The sequence below is a fragment of the Echeneis naucrates genome, chromosome 6 (genome assembly GCF_900963305.1).
Source record: "Echeneis naucrates chromosome 6, fEcheNa1.1, whole genome shotgun sequence".
NCBI classification, from domain to species: Eukaryota; Metazoa; Chordata; class Actinopteri; order Carangiformes; family Echeneidae; genus Echeneis; species Echeneis naucrates.
The window spans coordinates 19,518,456-19,545,243 of NC_042516.1; the positions used below are offsets into that span (position 1 = coordinate 19,518,456).

General features: G+C 44.1%; 1 protein-coding gene across 1 annotated transcript in view; it reads right to left on the reverse strand.

Moving 5' to 3' along the window:
• LOC115045427 (mannosyl-oligosaccharide 1,2-alpha-mannosidase IA) overlaps positions 1 to 26,010 on the reverse strand; it is a 163,170-nt gene extending 137,160 nt beyond the window's left edge. Inside the window, exon 1 of the mRNA XM_029505102.1 lies at positions 24,171 to 26,010. Within this exon, the coding sequence (XP_029360962.1) occupies positions 24,171 to 24,722 (552 nt within the window). The 5' untranslated portion in view covers positions 24,723 to 26,010. The remainder of the gene's footprint in view (positions 1 to 24,170) is intronic.
• Between the last annotated feature and the right edge of the window lie 778 nt (positions 26,011 to 26,788).

The window sequence follows — 26,788 nt, forward strand, 5'->3', positions numbered from 1 at the left end:
TGCCACGTACTGACAGTGATCGGAAGACTTGACAAGCTAAAGGAAGGGAGCTGGATCAACATCTACAGCCAGCCCTTATTCAGCTGTGTGCTCTCACATCCTTCATAATCCTGCCAAGAGCTGGCATTGTAAAAGTCCTTTGAATGAGTCACCGTCAATCCCCAGATTTGCCAAAGTCAGATGTGACTAGAAACGACAATGAAGGATCAGACTGCGTAAGTTACTCATTCACAAGAGCAAACACATACTTTGGTTTCCATGTACTCCACAATGTCATTATGTTGTAATATCAGTTAAAAAGTGTGCTCAAAAATCCAGGTTTCTAAATGCGATCTTACAGTGGTGTTGCTTGAACAGGTTTCCAACCAATAAACTCTGATTTGAGTTTGTACAGATTTTCACATTATATATTGATGTGCTTTCACCCGGTTCGATTGAGCCATTATTTAATTACACCCTCATTGCACGCCCAAGCAAAGTGCTTTGTCAAAAGTCAAACGTCCGGAATCCTCTCTCGTAAATCCTTTGTTTTCTTGAAAAAGCACCAAATCTCACCTTGAAAAAAATCCTACCTGTCACAACTTGTAAAAGTAAGCTGGCAAGCCAGGATCCTAAACACACAAACTTGATAAAAAATGAATGGTTACAAAATCCCAAACCTTCCCGAATTAAGCCTACCACCTTAATTTACATGTGTAAGTTTAAAAAAGTAGGATTAAAAGATATTCAGCTGTATTTTCACTTCTTAGCAAATGCCATTTATTGATCCCCACTATATCTGCCTTTCTGTCCCACCGAACACCAACAGGAAGAACGGGAGGAGCTAGCAGGAACACGGCCGGTCTCAGTATGGACACAGCACACTAAGCACAAGATGTCACTTATATATAGTCAATAACATGTGACAGCTTAGGCATGCTATCACTGGCCACCACGGCATCCTGTTTCCTGACTGGATGACAAGCAGAGCAAACCACAGACCAACGAGGAAAAATGTGGCGGCTGCTCGTCTGTGGAGCACAAAATCCTTCTCTCCACTATCAGGCAGCGACAGGCTAATTGGTGCTCAGCGGGGAGAGAGACAAAAGCTGCGGTGATGTCACTCCAAGGCCACGGGGGGCTCCGTGGCGGTCCGGGGGGGGGGGCCCAACCCTGGATAAGCAAGTGCAAGTATACCGGCCCCCTCCTTATCTTTCAATACAATGTCTCAGCAGCAAGTGAAGCCCTGAATGCGTCCACAACCTCAGCTGGGACAAAGAATGACAATGTCCCCATTTTAAGAGGCTCTCTGGTCAAGGCTGTCCATAAATTGCTCTCATTCCCCCAATCCCCAAAATTCCTGGCTGTAATAAGTGGGTTGTCACTCACCACATTAGGTGTTAGGACTATGCAGGGGCCTCCCTCTGTTTTTGAGGTACATGCCATGTTAGTGCCCCCCCCCCCACTCCTCCTCCTTTTTACACGCGCACACAAACCAGACGGTGGAAACAATGCTGCTCTTTGTTTTCTCTCTCCACTTTTCATCAACAGGGGGTTGGGTACCGGGGCGTGAGCTGGAGGAGGCGAGGACTCTGTCTCGCAGTTGGACAGGAACAAGTGCAGCCTCTCCTCATTCACGTCTGTGCCAGCTAGGGATGTCTTTGGAGTGGCACAAAGCAGGCAAAGCAATGCTGTGCTTTGTGAAAGACACAGACAGGGCTGGGTATCGCCGCCTGTTCCTCCCTCCCCTGACCACCAAAGTCTTCTGTTGGCTCACAAACGTTTTCTTATCCGCTCAAGTCCCTATTATCGCTCCGTCTCTTGATACGAGTACGTTTATCTCTCTCTCAGAAAGATGCCTTTTCCATTAAAGCAATTTGGCCTCTCTATCTTACTTTGGCACGGAGGTTAGGGGTTAAGCAACGAATATAAAACACTCTTAGAAGATTTACACACACAGAAAATAAACATTGGTGGTAATATGATAGTGGATTGTGCAGCCTTGAAGGCTGAAGGTGTTTATTATACTGTGTGCTCGTGAATTAACAAGGGATTGGGGATGCTAGACAAGCAAGGATGGTTAGTTTTGGATTTATCTTGAACTTAAATCTGTATGTAAATGAAAATCACAACATATGAATGGAAACGCGTTTTCTAATACCAGGGTCCCTTTTTATATTTTAGAAAATATGGACACAGCGCTTGAGTAAAACTCCTGTTTACTGGGCATACATAACAGAACTAATGATTCCTTGAACATGATTGGCTGGTAATCTAGTTTTCCATCATTTATTCTGAGTAGGGTATTTTTAGTGACCTCATCCCTGCCGGAAAAAACACAGGGCTGTTATTTATGGAAGACATACTGTAAACGGAACAAATGCACTCGCACATGAATTAGACTCCCTGCTTTTGAGGGATCCAGATTATTATGAGCGGTTCATACAAGCGCCCATAAACGCGATCAAATCCACAGAGAGTTGAGCTACTTTTGTCCCAATACAACACTGTCTAAGTAAAAATTACACCAAAAGAGGCTATGTGCATTATTAAGAATGAAACGATAAAACCAACTCATCAAAAACCTAATTACACTCAGAAATGCACCATTACTCACTGTGCTTTTTAGTGCCAAGGCCTCAAAAGAAAAGGGAAAAAAAGATGGAGGGGAAATGGCACAGTTGGTGTTGTACATGCAAATGCAAACTAAACCAAACAGACAGCAAAAAAAAAAAAAAAAAAAAAAAGAAATAAGGCCAGCTTCCACTCAGTCGAAGTAGGTTTATAAACGTCTGCTGTTACACTTAATGAGCCAAACGTGCTCAGTATTTCAGTCAGCTGACTCTGTTGGGGCGGGGAGCGATAACTTTGGCTAACCAGCATGAACTGAGACCGACAGCATCCATTAGTGAATTTGACTGTGCTTGCCATGCGACCAGACGGAGCATCTGCATCGATGTAAAGCTGTCTTTCCATCTCCTCCGTCCTCGCTGCCAGGCACCTCAGCTAGCCAAGCATGGCCTGCTCGCTGTTTGACTGGGAAATAGGCCACTCTACCAGCACTGCTGCTGTAATTGGAAAGAAGATGGACCTGTGCTCTGCGAACATGTCGCCTAGGCATGGCAGTCAAATTGGATGGTTTACTGATATATCCGGAGTCTATTCTGCAGACAATTTACATGCAGCCTCCTATTTGGCACCTGCTGCTGCTGGTTCAGCTCAAGTCCCTGAAGTGAGATGATGTACGTGAACCCTCCTCAGGGCGCTCTCAGCTCATCTGCAGTCCCAGCTATCAGCTCTTGGAGAAAATAGTCCCTGATGTTTGGCAGGCTGTGACAAACTGCAACCAAACGTATAGACCTTCATATAATTCACATAAATAATCAACATATCTGAATGCTGTAATTGTTGTGTGCATTTGTTTCTCTTTGCGTGTAACCATCTTTCATGAGACAGCAAGAGTGACTAAGCAGTTTTGGAAAATGTCCACCAGTGTAACAGATTTGATTCTTGTCTTTAGTGTGAATATCTCAGGTTTCCATTTTACCTTGAATACATCATCATAATTTGTTACGAAGACATATGTATAAAATAAAAACCCATTTAATTCTGCGAGAATAAAAAGGCCACTAATGTCACTCATTTGCATGATGGACCTTTTTGTGGAAATTTAAACCTCAATGTTTCACCACAGATCTCTGTGATAGAGATATTCTGCCATGTCTTTTGCTGCTAAGATTCAAAAGTAATCAATCTTAGGGTCTGAAAATATAGGATCTGTTCATAAATCTTCTGAACTCCCATCTCCTCTGGGATTTCTGTTATTCCACTTGTGTGTGTGTGTGTGTGTGTGTGTGTGTGTGTGTGTGGGGGGGGGGGGGGGGGGGTAGGGTTCGGGTTCAGGGGTGTCATTAGAAAAATGCAGGAAGTGAGAAAGTGCATGGTTTTCATCGCAGATGCTGCAGCCACTTCAGCAACGTTAGACCCCCTCATAGATCATAGCTGTGAATTCCTTGGCTAATCCCTGGAGACTTTCAGACAGCACACAGAGGAATTTTCAGTTTCAGCCACATCGTGTTTGCGTTGTTAAGATTCCTCTGGCTGACCCCCCTCGCCAGCTGCCTCATCCTGCTCAAGGCTTGTCTACAGGAATCTCTTCATTAATATGCTAACCGAAAATGGAAATCTTTCAATAAATGTACGTGTGAAATGGACGGCCTTTGTGGCGCTGAGGCTGTCTCTTACATGTTGATTGGAGATTAACTACTGAAGACGAAGATGCAAGTCAAGAAAAATATAAAAAGATTTAAAAATGGATTGCGCAAAGTGCAAGATTGCTCAAACGCTGTTTGGACGCTGTTATGGTTCCATTGAAGGTGGAACGATTCACTGATCGATTCAGAAAATGGATCTGAATTATCATTCCAGTCATTTACTGAACAAAAATATTGGCAGGTTCTACTTTTTCGGATGGGAGGAATTTATGTTTTTCATTACTGACGTGATATCAAACTCAGTATGTTTAGTTTTTGGTCCATTGATCAGACATCTGACAAACGATACTTCAGGCTATGGGACATTTTTCGCTACTGATCAACATTTTTTCGACCGAATGGAAAAATATGGATGTCAGATTGAATCAGTCAGGATCATATTCAATACACTGTTTCATCATGGCTTAATCTGCAGATATTTTTTTTTTTTTTACTCAAATGGTTTCAAAAACATTCCAAAAAAGTGGAACGTCCATCTATCATGTATCCCACCCATCCATATAGGGCTGCACCTCGGACAACATGAACAGCATTACTTGCAAGAGCCAAAGTTTTCATGCACGAATCATCTGTTTTGTCCACATTATGGTCTTAAATCCAAAGAGACAAACAAAAACAAACAAACAAACAAAAACCCTTAGAAATGTGCCATTTTCCATTACAAATGATTGCAGATTGACTTATTAATTTTACTTATTATTTCAGCTCTGGTCCGGCCAAGTCAAGTTTCATTCATTATTTATTATAAATGGTCACAAATCATCTCAGGACACTTTGCATTTCTCTTACATGAGGTAATGCAGTTAGCTTTACTTTGCAAGCAGGCGTAACGCTGAGGCTGTGTCAAGTGCCAGTATTGGTACCCACATCTGGCTCATGATGCCGCAGGAAAAGTAACCGGAAACCAGAAGAATCAATTCTTTTTCATGCTGGTGCGTTGTCAAAATGGAGTTGTGCAACCTTGCTAAAAAGTGTCCCTTGATGAGTTAGAAAAATTCAAACAAAAACAAATTGAAATACATTCAGGGATCCACCAAAAATCTCGCTGATATTCTCCTTATAAATATACGGAACTAAAACACATGCAACGGAAATTTATCTTGGCTGCCCAGTAACAGAAAACAGGCCGAATGCTGAGCGAAAGCGTGATGGGTTGTATCTCCTGACTGTTCGAGGACGTTGCAGGAGCTGTTTGTCATGATCAAAGTGTTCAGAGAGAGATTAGGTAAGCAAGGCAATATGTCGACCAATGCGCACGCTGCCACTACCTATCCCCGGCACTGCCCCCACAGAGTAAATAACCTAAGTGGCAGTCGCTGACCTGACAGCAAATTGCCTTATTGATCCCCACAGTGATTTTCCAGCCTGGCCTTTTCTACCTGGGACCCATAGCATCGGGCTTTCCAGAGGTACTGTAGGGGAAACTGTACCGGAATAAGTCTTTGCATGTGTGTCTATATGGGTGCTTGTGTTTGGCCAAAAAGCTTCACTGGGAAGAGGAAGATTACATGGTTATGTTGAGTCACTTTCCTTCGATACTGCTGGGGCACATGGGAAATTGTTTCTGCCAAATACTCGCTTCCCATGGAAGTGAAAATGGGGAAAGAGCACGCATGACTTAGTGAGCTGTCTCTGGGAAATACATTCCTCTACCCAAATCAGATCCATCCTAAACAAAAGCAGACATGCACTTTCTTCCTTTTCCGTTTAGCATGTTTAGCTGGAATGTAGAGGAGACCCCCAGGGGGGAGGAAAAACAACAGAAAAACTCTTCAGTCCTCTCCTAACGCTGTTAGCTCCGGGGCACTGTTCAACACACCTCAGAGGAAGAGCGTCATAGCATACAACACAAATCCCTGCTTCAGCTTCTTTGCTTTGCTCTCCTTCACCACTAACTTCCTCGTTGAAAAATCTTTTCTTCCTGCCCTGCCCTTTTTCTTTTTTTGCAGCATAAGCTCCTGTTTATGAGGCCTAAGTGTCAGCGCGTCAGAGAGAGGAATGAGTTGTGGGTGCTGACTGTTGCGCTCCTGTCCGCCTAAAAATTACAGCCCATTTCTCTTTTTCATCTCTAAATGTTTGAGGAAAAGGTTGAGCGGTGCTCATTGGCGTGTTTGGGATAACAGAGCTCAAGTTTTGGCTCAGCGGGAAAGAAAGAACAACCATTTTAACACATGTCGAGGGGAAAACACCAGAGTTGGAAATGAGGGCGGTTAAAGGGGGCTGTGTATGAAAGTGCTGTGACTTTGCCCTTTTATCCTTGGCTGTGCCAAGAAAAGGTGTAAATACAAAACTGAGGGTTGGCTTGGTAAGTTTGTATTGCTTCAGCTTCTCTGCAGAGCTGTGATGTTACTACGGCACAAAGACCTAATATTTATAACCTAGCCAAGTGGCTGTCATAAATATAAGAATTGGGAGTCGTGTAATTTTTAATTTTAAAGAAAGAAATTATCGTAATTCTTGTTAAATGCGAACTAAATAACCTAAAGTGGTTCAGAGGTATGGAACAAAATGGTTGCCTCGATTTAAGTTTTGGGTTTGTTTGTTTGTTTGTTTTCATTTTAAAACATACACACATCCTTTGACTGACAGAAACTAAAATAAAACCAGGCACCTTGTGGGATTGTCAGGCAATAGTTGACCCCCGAGGACCAATAAGACCTCCGAAGCACCTCAAACGATCGACAGAAAGCCAGAAGGAGGTACATGGGGGGGACAGAGGATGAGGGCTGAGGGATTATGAGGTAAGAGTGAATGATGAAGGGAGGAGTGAAAGAACGGCAACTTACGGCTCGCCTTTAGCTGGGAAAGCAGAATGTTAGTGCACCCGACCACATGACTCATAAATCTCAGTTGTTTTCCTTGTGTTGTCCAATAAAATAAGGCAGCACTCCTGGCAGGCCGGGGGCTGCTGACTACAAAGTGCTGAAAGGGCACTTTCCAAAAGCTGCTCTCCTGGACCTTTTAGGCGTCAATAACGGACTGCAGGAAATTCTTATCCCTGATTCCTGCACTGGTTTTGTTGGTGTGGATGAGTGCAAGGGGACCTCAGACCCTGATATGTATGAACAAGCAGAAGACAAAAAAAAGAGGACAGACAGCCAACTGAAAGTGATCTTATCTCATTAAGACCACACAGTTTCTGAGGCGTCATCTTCCTGTTTCCTGCTTCAGGCCTGTGAATGCTCTTCAAGCATTGTTTCCTGCTGTTCAGACACTTTTAACTGTCAGTCAGGAGTTAAAAGCACCAAGATTCACTGATGGCCCCCCATATGTCAGGCAGATGAATCACTAAGACCAATCAGAAATAGCATGATGAAGTGGAATCTGATGTACGACACTGTGGGGTGCAAATATATTCTGGACAGGCATGTAATTATTCATATTAAGTCTGCAGGGAGGTGGGCCATGAGCTAGGACAAAACATGTGTTCTGATATGAGATATAAAGAAACATATACTGTGCAATAGTGCAGATCAAGCAAAAAGCCAAAACATGAGCACATTAACTTGGGGAAGGAGGGGGGTTAATGAACTTCTTCAGTCAGCGTGTGTGTGTGTGCAGAGGACGAGCTGGGCGCTACAACGTGCATGTAGAAATGTAGAATCAAAGTCACATGAGAAATGAACCGATTTAAACACTAAAAAAAGAAAGACAGAAAAAACAAAACAAAACACAAGGCTGTCTCCGGGCCACAGGAGAATTATAGAAGCTACTCAGTTTATGCTAATGCACGTCAGGAGACTGCGGGCACCCTGAGGCGGTGGCAATAACATCCATGTTCAAATGTTAAGTGGATGAAAAAAAAGGGATGATTCAGCATTAATAGTACTGGAGGGGGCAGAAGTGGAAAGGAGATATTTGAGAAGTAGTCAGAGAAAAATAAATACGGAATAATCTCACCTACGTGCATCTACCTCAGAATAAGGCCGAAGCCATGAAAGGGGGGAAGAAAAAGATTATAAATAAGTGCGCCCGCGGTGGAGACAGCTGCTCCGTCTTTCTCCACACAAACTCAAGTCTATCTAATGAAACTGCATTGTGCACACACTTCTAAACTTTTTTTTGCCCATCAGCAGTGAAGACTGACCGGCCGTCGGCCCAGCTGGCTGCTGCTCATTCCTAATTCATTCCTAATACACGGCATACAGAGATGGTAGGAATCAGTTAGAGCGTGCCACGTCTTTAACGGAGACTTTATTATTCCTGCGTCAGGTCCGCTCTGCCTGCCTGTACCTGCCATCATATCTCAGGCTGCTCCCCACCTGCCTGATTTGACAAAGAGATGATTGGCTTGGTCTGAGCAGTATGCCCGACTCTTGGCTTGGTAAAGACAGGAGTGTTGTTAATAGTAAAAATATTCCTGTGTTGCAGTACTTCATTGCTGTATTTTCATGATACCTGGATCCTGAAGAGATTTATCCATTTGGAGGATTCTATATATTTTTTTTTTTTGTTATTTGTTTTGTTTTTTGTTTTTTTGGTAAAACACTGGATTGCCTCTCTAGTTACTTAAAATTCTTGTCCCAGCAGCTCAGTGGTGTAATTCTCATGCACCATCTCATTCATCCATTTTAACTAGATGAAATTGGAAACGCAAAAGAAGAAGGTGGCATCATTTTTATATTTCCACATTTGCAAATGTTTTCCATTTCCTTTTAACTACATCTGCAGAAAGCTTGAAAATATACACTGATATTTATTACTTTGCACCATCTCTGTTCTAAAACAGTGAATGAATAAGTAAATATAAAATCAGGATGGGTGCTTTTCTACCTTTAGCCTCGTCATGATCTTGACAACAGTTAATAAGTATTTAATCTTTGTGGCGCCTCTGAAGGCTGCAGGCACACTTGACCTTTTACCATTATTTTAATCACATGGGGCGGTATGCTACACTATATTAAGAGCGGGACAATCTAAAGAGGTTGTAAAGAAAGGATAGCTTGTGATATATTGTAAGGGCTTAAGTGTTAGGGACACTTAATTAGATATAGCTATTTCTTGGGGGGAAAAAAAAAAAAAAAGAAGAAGAATATGTGCAAAGCCCATGGCAACAAGGACTTGGGGGGGCCTATGTTTAGACCAGGTTTTTATTCAGTAATTCTCAGTCTGTATATTTCAGCCTTCAATGGCGTGGGAGTGGAAGAGCTTACTAATCAGCAGCCAGCTACCTTCTCCGAGCCGTTGTGCAGCTTCCTACTTGTTGGCATGGGATTACAGATGGAGTTAAAACCTGCGAATTTCGGGTTGAGGAAGTTATTGAATTGTACGGTGTTGGCAGGCAGAAAGAAAGTGCGGTTTCAGTACAAGATGGGCTCTGCTCACGCCGCTGCGGCTGGGCCGAGAGTGGTGAGACAAAAAATAGAATAGAATAAAAACTGCTGCAAGCAGATGGCACAGACACAAATTTATGAAGTGGAAGAAGGTGCCGTTGAAAATACACCAGTGAGCCAACACATTATTACCACTCACAGATAAACCAAGTAATTATAAATCAAGGTCTGTGGTGCATTAACACAGTCTGTGGGATGCAGCAGCCCGATCATTACGTCCAGACAACTGATAAAAACAGGATTTTGGGGGGATCTGCAGGACCAAGTCTGACCTGCAGCAGCTCTACCTCCAACTTAAAGGATCTGCTGCTTACGTCTTAGTCCCAGATTCCAAAAGACACCTTAAGAGGTCATGTAGCGTCCATGCTACGTCAGGTGAGAACATTTCTTGCAGCATTTCAGGCGGGGGTAATGTCTCAGCTCAGTATATGCTGCAATCCCCCTTTTGTTTTTTCTCTACGGTATATTATGGGTTTAATATATTTCTGAGGTTTTTATTGAGGTATTGATGTAGCTCATTCAATATTTCACCTTCAGGATTTTATAATTTACGGCCGCTGAATGTTGGACTCCCTTCAGTCCCCAACTGAATTACTGCAGTATTAAAGGCACTTTTAATAAAATCCACAGAAGACAGTGAGTGAATCAATGAGGCCTCTAACCTGTAAGGCCAATAGTATATCCTAAAATGAGCACCGTTTGCCAGGGGATCCATTTGTTTCCCATGGCAGGATGGCGGGATTCGGGCAGAAATGAAAGAAAATTATCCCTCTCTCTCGCCAGGTCAAGTGCTGTGTTTCAGGAGCTCAGTGTTTCCAATACAGTAGGACCGTCTAAACAACATGACGAAACCGGAGCAACAGAGTGAGATTGAAAAAGACAGATGAGGAGGGTAAGAAAGTGAGAGACGGAGGGAGAGTGAGAGAGAGAGCGCACAATGTGAAATTCATATAAAACAGTGATAGAGTAGAAATGCAACCGAGCTGGAAGGCTGAAGGAGGAGATTGAAGAAGAGCAGCCCGACAGCCAGAAAGCCGAGGCTCCCCCTCGTTCCCGCTCTCTATAAATTATTAATGTCTGCACTGAACAAATGAGTTCAGAGCACGGGGAGGGGGAGATAAAATGCTCAGTGTTAGTCCCTCCAGATAACCTCCAAAAATGGACTGGTCCCAAGTGGGCAGGCACTGATAAAAACCACAGTTCAGCCGAGGCTCATGGCTTATCGCAATCAATGACGCTTTCTGGGTTTTTGGCTTTTTTTTGGGCCAAACGCTCTTCCCAGTTGGGATGATTCATCGCTTCCCTGTTTTACATATCAGTGAATAAAATCCCTGAAGTTTGTTTTATCAGTTTGCAACTGTCACCCTGCCTTTTTTTTATTAATGAAACAATAAATTAAGGACATAATCAGATCTCAGATTAGAATAACTGTTTAACAGTGTCGAACTCTGTGGTGGCACCTCCTCCTCAGAGCAGTTGTTTGGGTTCGACTTCCTGCTACATGTCAACTTGAGTCAACATCTCCTCGAGAGTTTCAAGCAGCACCCATCCTTTCAAACGCTCTGATGGGATGTGGCTGCCAGATTGGCATGTGATGCTAGAGGGAGCGAGCGAATAACACCAAACCTTGGAAGAAAACGTTTTTGCATTAAAATGAATGAATGGTGCTTCTTGTCAGAATGCCAAGTCCTCCGCTGTCAGCCTGGTCTGCCTGTGGCAGCCTGTGTCTAACAAGAGCCCTTTGTTTGTTTTGGTTGGGGCTTTTCTGCTCTGATAGCTCCTTTAGCTATGTTAGCATTGTAAGTTCACTCATGTGTCGACTTCCCTGCTAAAATAAGTCTGTTCCCCGCGGCGAGCAGACCCCTGCATGTGTGATAGCGCTGCAGATGCAGACATTGCTTCAGACCCAAGTGGAGGAAAAAAATGCGTTCAAATATTGGCCAGCTGCTGGAAGGAATACAAAACACAGATGAGTCAATTCAGCACAAAGAAAGCTCCTCTTGTGGTGAAGAAATTCATTATCATTTATGAATGCACAACCTCAAGCTTGGTGCTTTTTCATCCCGGTGCTCCTCATTAAACGTCCACTGGAGAGCACAGAGGTCAAAATGTAACATTATAGCCCAAACTTCATGACACAAGCCTTCTTCTAGTCTTTTTTTTTTTTTTTTTACTTTTCTTTTCCTGAGACCAAAATCAGCCCAGCCGACAAGAATCTGTGATTCACAATTTTATGTACTTTGCAGCAGATGATGTGCTATTAAAAATGCATAAAGGTTGTGGGTTCAGTTTGCATGTTGTCCCTGTGCCTCTGTGCCCCCCCCCCCCACAAGGACTATAAACTGCCCATAGGCTGAAGGCAGAGTGTAAATTGGTGGTAATATGTCTCTGTACATGGGACCTGTGGTATGGATAATGGAGGGAAGGACAGTGTTCACCCTGCTAATGGCCTGGGCTATACATAAATACTATTCCCAATTAGCTAATAACTCACTGTCTTTCACTAGTTTCAACTCTCACACTGGCACCGTTGCCAATCCATACAAAGGGCAGCTTAGAAAATCTGATAGGGAAGCTTTTAATTTACTAAAGTAATTAAAGCACTTTCATCACAGACATCCAGCTATACTGTAGATAACAGAAAATAATTGGATGCCCATGCCAATCAAAGCTGTGTATCCTTTAAGTCCAATATCTTTTCTGCTCCTTAAATCTATTAAAACAATATAGAAATTTTTAGCAGGCTTTCTGTATCAACTCTTGAACGGACATATGAGTTTTGCCCTGAATCTCCATTGTACAGCTGATTTCCGTGTCCTCTCCTCCCCCAGCAAATCTCTCACTATCTAATTCAATTACAGGAAGATGGTCCAAGTCTGACAAACTGGGGGTCAAAGAGAAAACCATTTGCAAAAATGATATCAGTGATTTAAGATCTGCATACATTACAGTGGCATTCGGGGTGATGTACAGAAAAAGAAGCAGACAGCAGTATGGCCAGCGGATCCAGGAGGATAACATTAGTGCAGAAAAGTTAACAATTCCAGCAGCATTCATGAATTCGACAAAGCCACAATGAAGACGCACTTAAAGGCCCAGTCAAATTTTTGTGTCACTCTGAAGCACTCAACAAAAAAGAAGCCAGCAATGCTACATGATCAAACAAAACTCAAGATTGGTTTCGTATTTTAATGCATTTTCATGTTGAAATGTTTTCCTGAGGAAAAAGCTTCAGGAGCTTTTGTGTCTTCAAAGGTTGACAGCCTAATTGCCTCTGCCTCCACATAACTGTATTTTCTTACCCTGAAAAAGTTCCAAGCAACAAGATGTCAAAATGTCTGTGTTTTGTGTTGGAGATGAGTCCACAAACTAAAATAATACATTTATGGCTTGCACAAAGGCAAAATATACAACACAGGAGGAAGAAGCTAGAACAGATGTGGAATGGACCTCCGAGTATTCATTCACTTTAGTCAGCATACAGTCATGCTGTTTGAAGACTCAAAGGTCCCCAAGCAAACTTTAAAACATTAGACACACACAGACACACGTACAGAAACATGCACACTGCATTGCTCTCATGTTCCAGACCCCCGCTGCTTGATTCTGCTGGGCTCTGAATTAATTGAAACCATCCATCTCATTTTACTTGGAAACTTCAGTGTTACAGGGGATTCAGACAGTATTGACATCCCTTTTTCCCCATTGCAGCTTATATATATTTATATATATAAATTACAGTGACGTACAGTGACGTAATGTTTTGCTCGCCTCTTCACGCCTATGCTTTCAGATTTCCTGGAAGCAATAATAAAATCTAATGTTCCTACATCCAGACTAATTGGACTATTTACATTCAGGTTGGGGTCCAGTTGAGTGTTTCATTGTAACATCAAAGGTCATACAATCTGTACTTTGTCATATTCAAGGTACTTTTACGAAATGGCGATTATACTGTTGGAATTTTCGGTCATTTTCAATTTGCCTTTCTAGCTGGGATAATTAAAAGTGGCATGATCTCAATCACTGATGCAATCACGCTTATTATTGCAGGAACAAGACAAAAATCTTTGACCTGGGTCATCTAAAAACGAGTTAGCCATTGTGAATTTCATGGCTCTCGTGTTGTTCGCAGGACCACAGCGGACATCATTATGAGGGAGCAGATGACCCTCCACAAAGCTTCTGGGGGAGTTTTAGATAGCAGCCGGTTTCCACTCTAATGGTGGACCAAATTAACTCAGAGATGGATCACGTTTACTAGGATTGAACCATAAAAAGCCTAATTAGATCATTTGCATGACCCAGAAGCACATTGGTTCCAACACAAGGGATGAAGGAAAGGACTTGTTTCAGAAAAGGTACAGACTCTGCAACCTAGTGTCAGATTTTATGACACTATTGTCCGTAATATTTCTTATATTAACCAGATACACCTGCCAAAGCTGGTAATATGGCCTTAGCAAATTTAAAAATATTTGATTTAATATGATGAAAATGACCTTTTCTACTCTTCCATTCATTTCTAACAAGACTACCAAATGTGTAACACGAGGGATGAAGAGTGAAGCTGTCACTTAAATACTAAAATCTGCAGTTCACTGGTCCAAAAATTAATCAATCCACTTCGACTCCAGTGCTGAAACTAAACATCACACATCAAACATGTTTACAGTCGGAAAAACTATTTTAGTCTGGACAGTTAATTTTCTCTTCAGGACAGGGGGTGACTTTTCATATTATCCACATAGTTTGGTATGTTTTATGAAGGCTTATTTAATCTGAGTGACAGGTTTGGGCACGGATGCTGCAAACCACCAATCTGAGGTCTCCGCTCCTCACACGCCTCATCTCCCCGACCATTTTTGATTAGCAGGAAGTCAAGCGGCAATACCAAGCAGCCCGCTCCAAGCAACCAGCTATATTCATGTTCACATACACTGCATTAAAAGGTCAACATTTCCCTTCACAACGCCTTCCAATATTCAGTCTATCAATTCATAATGCAAGCAGCTGTTGGCTGCAGAGTCAATTTTCCTGAAAACAATGACTAATAACAATAAAAAAAAGCATCAGCAATCTACATGTACATAAGACAGAAAAAAAAAAAAAACAACAAAACTTTTAGTTCTGCTTTTAAGAATACCACCATGTGAAAGAGCTGAAATTCAGAAATAAACCACTCCCCTTTTTTCAGTCTCTTTCAAACCCAATATAACATCAGTATCTGTTAGCTGGAGTTTCATTTGCTTGCAATTTATTTGATTAGTAAAACTGACACCTAAAGTGTCAATCTAAGAGCCGGGAGGGGTGTTCTTTGGATTCTCACCCAGCAAAGTTTACAAGCTCTGTTATTAGCAGTTTCAGCATGAACACAGTGAGATGCCACATTTCCACATTTCATTAGCTTTAATTCAGCTTTAATTCAGCTTTAATTCAGGGTTAACAGCATACTTCTGAAAGTGGACAGTTAGATCCACCCATTTCCTGTTGCTGAGACACACCATCACCACAAACCTTTCCCTGTTAACATCTACAAATAAAAACTGATGTCACAGTTCAGAGATGACATTAAAGTAAAGACGGCAATTTAAATTAATGGGATTTTAGTTGACAAGATATTCAAAGAGGCTGAGAGAGATTTGATCCTCCTTCTAAACTAAGGTAAGGATTTGGCAGCATTTTTAAAGCTCTTGTTGCTGCTGTCAGAAGTTTTTTAAAGGCGCTTCTTTTTTGAACAAATCCAAATTAATGATCAGCAAACTTCTTCCAAACACACGCAGGACTTGGGTAACCATCAGATCAGATTATTTGGGTTTTTTTTTCGACATCATCTACATCCGTCTGCCTGTGGATGAATGAAAATCGCAATTATCTAGTTAGCCCATCATCCAACCTTGACGGGAAAAAGAGAAATCTATATGGCTCCCTAATGAGCACTGAGCACCCTTGCTGCCATTTGATTAGGGACTTAATTGTGATAATAATGAACAAATACACCCAGCTCTGGCTAAAATGGATTTGTAAGCATTTAACTAATTAATGGCTATTTGCCCACTGATGCCGATGAAAGAGAAAATCACTAGGGAGACACATTTTCCTCTCAACCCACGGAGCACTAGACAGCACTGAGCGGAGCATGAAAAACGGTCTGCTAAGCTTTCCATGTGAAGCCACTGTCTCACCCTCAGGAAAAGCCCAATGCTGGCCAACAAAGGCCACTACATAAAAGATGATGCCTTTTGGGGAGCTGCTCAAATTGTGGGTCAAAGTCTTGACAGGATTATTCATCCATCTAGGAAGGAGGCTGAAATCATGTCACAACATGAGAACAACCGCAGCGCAGACAGGCCAATCACAATCGCATCTCACAGCAGCTCACGCTGGCTCTCTAGTGATGCTTGGGAGAGCATAATTGTCCAAGCAGTGGCAATAAACATGGCCCAGGACACACATCACCGAGATGGGGGCGAAGACAAACAGAAGACCGAAAGCAGAAGGAGTCGCAGAGTTACAGAGTCAGCAACATTGCTTTCCCTAAAAAAAAAAAAAAATTGTTTAATAAAAGTCACAAGGAGTGAAGAAAAAGAAAGCAGGCAGTAACAGTCGAAAGAAAACACATGTGGACCCCCCCAGGTCCACACTAATGTACTGCCAGTACCCTGTGAGCACAGCTACGCATGTTTCTGACCAATTAGACAGGCACAAAGGCAGGAGGGCTGGAACTCAGCTGGGGGCTCTGATAGACTGCTGGTTACATCTAGGCCACTCTCCCTTCTTCTCTCCTATTTGTTGAATCTGCCCGAGCAGAGAGGCCAAACAGAGGAGGCGGGGGGTAGAAGAGATGGGGACGATTTCATTTGGCACCTACCAAAGGACGTCCGAGCAGAGCCTAAAGTAAACAAGACCATGCCTGGACCTTTTCATCTTTTCCATTTTCTCGATGTGTAGCAAACACATGCCCACACTCTTGTATATAAACACACACACACACACACACACACACTCAATGATACACTCGCTGAAGCCTGCGAACTGTGAAAATCTGTGCTGCGGGGCAAAACTGCTGTAGGATGCTGGACTTCCACATACATTCACAGAGCAGCAGACAGTCGGCTGCTTATCTCCTCTCTCTTCCTTGTTTTTATGGAGCTAATAATGTGAGCAAGAGCAGTGAGAAGTTGAGCTAATGGTGTGAAAACATGCCTATTAGTCCTTGTTTAGTTGTGCCTGATGGCAATGACCACACCAGAGAAAAAAGGCAGAGAAAAGCTACGTAAGTCGGGCCTTATTAAAGTCATCGCCCGACGAGGCAACAACATAAAAAGTTGAGAGGATCCAGTCAGGAATGAACGAGTGTTTTCCAGTAATCACAGGCCTGCAGAAGCAGCCAGGATTAAGAGGTATACACACAGTGACCCCATTATGTCAGCAGTGCTGTTAACTCCAGATAAATGGGTTTCCATGGAACATATTGCAACATCAGAGCAGTGGAAACAGGGACTGACGGTGTGAAAAAGATTTTTGAGAGTCTGGGTGATGAAATCTGAGACAAGCGGAAATCTAACGTTTAAGGAAAAAACACACCACCACTGCCAACCGCCTTACCAAAAAAAAAAAACAGTTGCCCACTCACAGCTCTTTGAAACTCTCTGTTCGACAAGGAGGTCAAAATGTGGACAAATCGTGGTCCCGGACATGACCCACTGCTTTTACTGGCAATGCCTGCAGGCTACAGTAAATAGAAAAGGGAGGGTGGAGAGCAAATACAGCAAACCAATAGAGTAGCGAGACCCGTCCACAAATATGGAGATGGATGCGCAAACAAGAGGGTGTTTCAGGGAAAATCTGGATTTTTATTGTATGACAAAGAAAAACATCTGTGAATGGTTGAGTGTGCCACATCATCCGGAAAAGAAAAAGCTATGAGCTGCCAGTGACTTCAAACCTGCTGAGGAACATTTACATTGTTCACAGGCCCCATCACACACACACACACACACACACACACACACACACACACACACACACACACAATAATAAACCTTAGATTCAGAGAGAACGGCCTCTGAAGGGAGAAAAGCTGTTTATTCATTCAAGATGGGATATAATCCTCCACCTCCGACCCTGACCTCCTGCACACACACACACACACCAAAATAAACAAAATTGTTTTGTACAACGATGCATAAATGCATCGTGAAGATATCTACATAGACCTATGAAAGCACTTGCACAGGAGGAATTTAAGCACACAGCAACACCTCTAGAAATGCATGCCTCAACAGAGACTTCCCCCGAAGCTAGTGGTCCTACCACAAAGGGAATGGGGGCAGAAATCTGCCGTGAGTGCAAAAAGGATGTTCGCTAACATCTCTCCTTTTTACCTCACATCCTTCCTTTTCCTCTATCCATTTCACCCGATCACTTTCTTCCTGCAGTCAGCGCCTGAGGGAAAGGACCTGATATGCTATAGCTTAATCAGCTTTTATCACCCACTCAGGAAGAAACTTCTCTGCTTTCTGTGATGTTTTTACCTGATATTTCTGCTTGTATTATTCTACAGGAAAGGAAAAAACAGGTTTCCCTTCATGCAGCTGCTTTGACCTTCGGGGGGGGTCATCTGTCAGCGCCTCAATGCCCCACTGTCCCATGTTTTTTTCTTTATTTTTTCTGTGTCCATGCAAAATCAGGCACGTGTGTTGACTTTAGGGGACAAAGAGTGTAAAGAAAGGAGGTAAATCAATATTGCAATTTCTAGCAAGCAAACTTTTCACTGGTCAACACCACGTCAGCAGAGTGTCACTCAAGCATTGCAGCAGGCTGTCTGGTTGTAGAACTGTAGGACCCGGCCTGCTGACATTTACCGGTTTGGACAGCGAGCATTGAGGCAAGGGCACCCTGAAGAACTTTTGACACGTCGTGACACTATAGATCAGCGATTTAAAAGGAGGGTGGTTGTTTTGTTTGTTGCCTGTCACACGCACAAGAGCGAGGTGACACACGTTCCTGCCAGAGGTATCACATCATTCCCGCCACCAACATGAGGCACAATCACGCAAAGAAATTGTAGAGAAGAACCCTAACCCTAACCCTTCATGGAAAGGACAGAAGAAGTGAAAATGAAAGTCGCCTATCAAAGATTGGTGGATTGCACTCAGCAGGTTCATTAGACCTCTGAGAAAAAGGAATAAACATATGCTGTTTGCAAGACGACTCCAAAGATCAGCTTTGAAGGTTGAACATTTTATAAAAAGATCAATTACATTGAGCGTAACTGAGGTGTCAATCATTCTCATGAGCACTATCTATGAGCATCGTGCAACAGACAAACACTCAGAATCTGTCTTTTAACTCCTCACCATAAACACCATTAATGGTTCAAATGTTCAGCAACAGTGTGTGGGTTTTAAAAGTCAGTCTGTTGTATAATACCGCAATTACCGTAGATAGACGTGTTTGGTGTGTGCACATTTCGTGTGTTGTCCTTCTGAAGTGCTTTGTTTTGATAACAGCAGTCAATAACAAGCCAAAAGATCTTCTCTTTTCTAAAGCTCTCTTTTAGCATGATAGTATGGCAGGTTAGCTTTGATACATGCAACACATCAAATTGGTATTGAATGTTAATACCAAATGTGAAAAAAAAAAAAAAAAAAAGTCAGGGGTTGTGTAACTCGTCCTTCTTCTTAAAGAGATTCAAAAACAGATCTACCCATGAGACTTGCTGATCAGTGAAGGAAGATAATAACTGTGACTTTAAAAACTATTAGACAATAAATATCTTATGTTTGTGTGAGGAGAGCTTACTAAGTAAACTTGTTTCCATCCATAATGCATTAAATTCAATTATGTACATTAATGCTGTGCTTTTTCAAGGTACAATAAGTTCCTTTAAATGTACTGCACTCACATGAAAGACTTTTCGTTGATTTCATTACATCATAGGCCTCCATATGTTACAGCTCACCTCCTGTCGAACAGAAAGGTCTATAAGTGGAATCCCACCTGCATACTTTAGTATGACGGGAACATTAAAATGTACCTTAATGTTCACTCTAGATGTTACCAGTATGGAGAGGAATGCATTATTTTAAGTGCTTTAAAAGGATGAGCAAAAATTGGTTAATGTGAGTGGGAGAAAGTGGAAGGAGAAAAAAGCTTACATGTCTGCAAGTTATTCGTGTTAAAAGCAGTAACAGGGTGTGAAAGTCTGCCCTTCTTTTCAGTTATTTGGATCGACTTCTCGCAACGTTAACAAGCTGGGAAACTGGAAGTTACTGTGCCTGGCCTCGAGTAAAACCTACTACGGCAACCACGTCGATGACAAATTAGCTCAAACGTTTAAAAAAATTAGATCAGAAGGGTAAACTGCATCGTGTCGAAGACATGGCCTCCATCATGGCTCCGCAGCATTGACAGGCTGATTATATCTGCCTCGGGTAGCATTGTCTTCCACGGAATACAAATATCAGGGAGGCCTCACTCCTGATTCCTCAGCATAAACAAGACCAAAGACAATTATGGATTCACAAACCAAACACCGGACGCTGACATTAGCCCAGCTTCCAGAGGAGAGGGAAAGCACAAATGCTCCAGCTCTGTAGTACTGCTTGGAGGGTGTAAGCCTTTTTTTGTTTGTTTTTTCTTAAGACCTTGTTCATCTTCCGATTCTTTCTTGTTGCTCAGCGAAACGGCCATTTTCCTGGCTCGACATGAAGGTTGTTTTGGCATACCTAGTTTGGAGCAGGAGAAAGCGGGGAGGGGTGGGGGAGGGGGAGTGAGGGGTAGAGAGAGGTCACGGTGCTCAGAGGCAGCCAGGAAGCGCCAGCTTAACGGCAGCATTTTATTCACACAGACACCAGGCTCACCGGCCATTACCGCTATAAGGGGATTTCAGGTTCAGCTACAAGATCACCCTTTCTGAAGCTTTGTGTTCAGTGTGTGTGTGTGTGTGTGTATACATGTTTGTTATTTTCCACAGTTAATGAGTTTAGTTTATCCAGCCTTCTATGTTTGAGTTGAACACTTAAATAAATGGCTCTTCTACTGTTTCGAAAAAACTAAATTTCTAGCTGTCTCAACAACACAATGAAAAAGGTTTTAAAAGCTGTCATTTCACTGTTGTCCCATTAAACACCTATAATTATGGTACAGTCTTCATAAATGCCAGACTTGAAATTGAAGGGTATTGTCACCAAAACGCACATATGTATTTCACATACATCTGCTCAGTGCCTGCGGTGTTATTGTGAATGAACTTTACCTCCAATTATCTTCGGAAATTGGCCGCCAAAGTCAGAAATGCAAACCAAATAAAGTCTAATTTCTTCACGGAGATATTTTTCATTAATCTAAGAATGTTTTTGGAGGACACCTCAAAAGGAAAAATGAAAAAAAAAAAAAAAGGGGGGGGGGGGGGTGGCATATTTTTTTAAGAAGATGATTTCAGTTGAAATTTGTCAACCATGAAGTCAATTTTTGGCAAAATGTGCCCGCAGCTGCTCAGTTAGCTCGAAGATAATGAGGTGTGGATAGTCAGTCAGTGAAGCGAACAAAGACTGGTCGAAGCAAGCTCGTCACTGTTATGGACTTTTTGATGCCGTTTTATTGACTTCATGGATTAGACTACTTTATGATCTCCTTGGAAATACATAAGAAACACTGCTTATGATTCTGAATTACACACATTCACACATTCACACACACACACACACACACACACACACACACACCCCACTGACCGGTTAATAGACTTTGTTTGAAGCATAACAGACGCGGTGCGTTTGATTGTTGTGAGTATACACGGTGATGCAGGTAGGCCTGGAAAAGGACAGATAAACACAGTGACAACGTTTCCAATTTCAAGTCAAACGCCACAGTCACTCTCCAGCACTTGATGGTCTGGAGAGGCCGGCGAGTGGACGCACGACAACACACAGACACACAAGCAGGACAAGGAAGCCCTGAAGACTTTTACTGCTCCGCTGGAGGAGGCTCTGTCACGAGAGGCTGCAGTGTGTGTGTCCTCTTACTGCAGCACTCGTAGCTGTCAGCTCCATCTCCTCCCTGTGCTATACCGTCTCCCCTTGTGAACGCATTACAGGTCGCACTATACACTGTACTTCAATTTCCTGAAGCAAAGGACCTCATTTAGCCACACCGCCACATCTATGTTCAACATCCAGCAAATGAAAGAGAGCAGTTTTACAGAGGCCGTCATTTAACTCACTCTTCATATTGACTAAAGTGATGCTGAAGAGACTGACGGAGGAGAGAGATCTGGAGGCCTAGCCCTGCGGTTGCTACAGAGCTCCCACCGCTCTCCGGTGTCCTTGTTGCTCTGCAGTTGCGTTGGCTGGGATGTGCTGCTTCTGCGCTCCATATTAGTACTTAATCACTGCACATCAAGTTCCTTCCTGCATGTAAAAGGGCATCAGCAACACAATGTGCATGCAAAAAAAATGGCCCTCTCCTGTTGCACTTTTTTGCGGCGTGCCACCTGCTCCCTCTTCCCTGCAGCCTCTTATGCTGGAGCCAATGAGGCAGCAACATAGCATTGCAGGCAACTCAGTGAGCCATGACATCACAGAATTACAAATAGAAAGCTGTTAGGAAATTACCATCTTCATCCCGCTGAGGACTTTTGGAGGAGAATGAACTATCTACCAGCGGGGAGATGCTGGAACAGGTAAACAGCATTTTGGTGACTTTGGCAGTATTTGCTGGCAATTCTGGGGAACCACAAGCTGGGTTCCCAAGCAAGGTGGGGAGTCTGCTTTTTTAGCTGCTGGCAGTTGAGGAAAACGACGGCAGTTCAGAGGCGGGAGATTGAGGCACTGTGCAGGCTGGACCAGACCCCTTTTTGTTGGCTTTGGGAGATGACACCCTCTCCCCGCATTCCCTCACACACTTTACAGGGCTGCTGTGTCTGTACACCCCAACACAAACTATAAATTCTGCTCTGTAAATGTCACGCGACAGAAACATACATTAAAACATGCTAGTATTGTCGGTTTTACTGTTATGGTTACTCTTCTTGTTTTGCATGCATCTTCCTGGACAAAGCACAGGCTCGCCATTATCAGCATGAATGCAAAGCTCCTGAATAAAAAAAAAAAAAAAAAAAAAAAAAGACAAGCCATCTGGAGTGCTGCCAACAGGCTTGAGACAGTGGGAGCAGTGGCAACAACAGTCGTAGAACGCACAAAAACACACAATAGGCTGTGGCCACAAAAACAGCAGCATGCAATCATGTAAGCAGGGACTGCGTGTTCCCTTACGCCTTCATAGAGACCTTCACTCGAGGAAAGAATTATTATTCTGCAGGGATAATGAGGCAAAAAGGGGGCGTGGTGGAAAATGACTTTCCCCCTCAGACACCCATGACCCCCGAGGCTAGAACTCTGCCGAGCTCAGCTGAACAGGCCACGCAAGCAAAGTCACATTGACATCCACTTGAAAGAGCGTCACAGGAGAAGCTATGAGTCAGTCAGAGCAGCCGGTGCAGGAGGGCAAACAACCGCCGCCGTCCTCCGATGCCTCAGTTATCATGCAGCACTTCACCTCCAGGTATGGAAGGCATGTGAGCAGCGTGAGAGTGACAACAGGACTTATCCGTGTCACACACCGAGGATGAAACCCATCTGCACATGCTGGCCACTGGCCTGCCCTCCCCCCCTTCCTCCCCACCAGCCTCACTTGCCTGGAGTGGGTACAGATGTGTGATCCACAGAAGCTCCCACTCCGGAGCCCTTATTGGACCCACAGGGCTCAACAAAGGATGGCAGACAGCTTGAAGAGCTGCTGGCCTAAGTGTCACTGCACACAGTCACATCATGTGAGAGGGAGATAGATGTGCCGCCGCTTAAAGGGAAAATATTTTATCACTCAGACTGACACAGTGGGACGCAGTTAAGAGTGCAGTTTATGCATTTGAGCCGCAGCAGTAAAATTCTCCCACGGATAGATCACTGACAGTTTTATCTCAGCGTCTCCTCTGACTCCCCTCATATTCTTTATAAAAGCATTAAACTTCAGCTCCAGACACCTGAAACACTCCGGTCGTCTGTTTGTCGTCTTCATTAACAGGAGTTCATCTATGAAAAGGCAAAGGAGCTGTGCAAATGTAGACAGCAATGCGACTGAGCTGATGAAATTTATTTTGGCAGCGTGGCAAACAACTGTCCTGCCGCTAGGATGGAGAGATGGTCTTGTTTTGTTGAGACAAACTAATTCAACCAAAGAGATGATATAACTTCTTTCAAGAGCGTCTTCCTATTTTTGTTTCACACATCTGAACAGGAAGGGCAGCTGCTCATCTGCTGTGCCTTTCTGTGCAGCCAACACTTGCTTACATGTGTATTGAAAAGTCAGAAATGTGAAAGGTGGCTGTCTTTGGTCCGATGCCTGACCAGCTGATGTGGTTATTGTGATATATTTATCTTTTTTTGGACAAACACACCAAAGTCTACACTTCCTGTTTCTTTTCCTGTAAATCTCCAACCTTTGGTTCCCTTAACACAACAGAATCAGGGAGGCTGACACATGTCAACACACACACACACACACACACACACACCCTTACCTCCTTGACTTTGTCCCGTCGCTCGGTGGTCTTGGGGTCGCTGGGTCTCCCTCCGTCTCTGCCCAGCGGGGGTTTGAGCAGACACCGCCTGAACTTGTCGTAGCTGAAAGTATCCCAGTTGGCATCGCTGTCCGGGACGGTGGCGGACTCCGTTTTGGACCTGGACAGGGTCAGGTCCTCCTGAGCTCTGCCCCCGGCCAGCCGCTCCTCCGTCGCCTCACGGGAGACGGCCGGCTTGCGGCTCAGGCTCTTCAGCTTGGTGCTGGTGTCCCCCTTGGTGGAGGTCATGGCCCTCGGGTGATCCTGCTCCTTGGGTCTTTTTAAATGCTCCCGGGCATCGTTCTCGGACCCGGACCCGGAGCCGACCGTCACCGGCTGGGTCTCCGTCTTGGACAGAAAAATGCGCTTCAGTCGGACGGAGTCCGGCAAAAAGAAAAGGGCCCCGAAGCAGAGCGTCACCAAACCGGAGAGGAAGATGAGAAAGACGAACTTCTGGGACAGACGCAGGCCCATGCCCGACGCCGACACACCGGGCAACTTTCGGAAAACCATTGAAACTTTTTTTCTGGACACGCTCCCTTGCAGTATCTTTTGGTTTGACAGTGTCTGCTCTCTACTGCCTTCAGGCAAAAAATACGAACCGCTGGGTGTATGTGGGATTTAAAAAAAATTAAAAAAATAAAAAAATAAACAAAATAAAAGAAAAAAAAAAAGAAGAAGAAAAAACTAGATGTGGCCACAGATGTGCAGAAGCGGAGCCGTCTTTATCTGCTCATCGATCGGACCTGCATGGGCAGAGTTAGGCCTGCCTACACGTACAGTTTACCAATCATCTGGAAACACAAACTCCTGGGGGGGGGGGTGTTATCTGCATAACACAATCACTGACATCAACAGACTGCAGGATGTGGGTTTAAAAATGTCTATCATTAAAACCATCACAGGGCTGATGATTGGAGAAAAGAAGAACAGGATGACTGTGGCGGCGCACTCCGGTCCGACCGGAGGATAATAAATGCACTTTTCAGAGAAAGAGAGAGAGAAGGAGGGAAGGGGGGGGGGGGGGGGGGGGTCGATCAAACAAACACCTCGCAGTCTGTCAGCCGTGTGAACAAAGTTGTGTCTCGGTGCATCATCCACACGCCGTGCAGATCGTCAATAACACGCTGCCCTACGGTGCACAAACCTCCGGCGTGCAGCAGCGGCAGCAGAGCATCTTCCCCCGGTCTCCGTTCGCACCGACCCGCGCTGCTGCACAGCCAGCTCCGGAGATCGCGTTTAAAAACCATAAGCCGTTTTTTTGTTTGTTTGTTTGTTTGTTTGGTTTGGTTTGGTTTGGTTTGGTTTGTTTGTTTTGCATCTATCCAGTACAGCTGGTGGACGGAAACGCGTGTGTGTTCATGTCTCCCGGTTTGTCAATTGCGCTCCTCTCCGGCAGCCTCCGTTTTTTTTTTTTTTTTTTTTTTCTCCACCGGCGTCAACACGCCGGCTGAAACAAATCGATGGACGGCATGAAAAAGAAGGCGGGTTTTGTCCCGTGTGAAGTTATCCTAGCTGCCCCCCCCCCCCCCCCGATCCAAATCCGTGGAATAAACAAATCCACCATCCAGTCCGCCGGGTCTCCGACAAAGACTACACACACACACACACACACAAACACACAAACACACACAAACACACACACACAGAGAGAGACGGAGAGAGGGAGAGACCGCCGTGTCGTCAGTCCGGTAGCCGCCGCCGTCGGTCCTCCAGCCCGCCTGCCTGCCGTCCGAGCCCCGCTCCCTCCCGCCTGCAGTGCGCGTTGGTGTCGCTGTGCCGCGGACGTCCGCCTGCGTAAAAAGGCGAGAGGAGAGGGGCTGGAAATGTAACATATAGTGCAGGGAGGGAGGGAGGGAGGGAGGATGGATGGGAGGGGGGCAGGCCCACCGCCCCACCATCCAGTCTGTGGGCTGGTCGGATCTCTTGATGGATATTCAGGGCGGCTTATCAAAACACCGTTAAGCCGTTTGAGCCGCTCGGACAAAGGCGGAGAAGTCTGAATGGGTCCGTACGGTAGAAAGCCCCCCCCCCCCCCCTTTCCTCCTCTTCCTCCCGGGAAATGGAGTTTGTTTAATCCTAAAAAAAGCCTTTGAAAGACCGTGAGTACAGCCTGACGGAGTTAAAGACGGAGACAAATAAAACACTTATTGTTTCCGTCTGTCTGTTTGTTTGTTTGTTTGGGACCAACTCATCTGACTGAAAGTAACACTGTTCTCTATAAACTGTCAAAGATTAGAAAGCATAAATCAAAAACATTAAGGAGCTCCTCCTGTGACTTTTGTTTTGAAGACCTCTCTTTGAGTCCTTGAAAACCTCCCTGTCAAACTAAAGTGGTCTCCCAAGATCAATCTGTTGAGCAGCCATGTTTGTTTTTTGTTTTTTTTAGCACCGGATGTGACGTCAAACGTTTTCCCGGGGAAAGGTGTGGCCCTCTGAAGCAGCCTTTCATGGTTTTGTATTTTAATATTTGTTTTAATAGAATATCAACGACCATCACGGCTGGAGAAAAACAGTCGCCTCGTTCAACGTTGGTGAAGAATCACTTGTCATTCTGCACCACAGAGGCCATTTTTCAC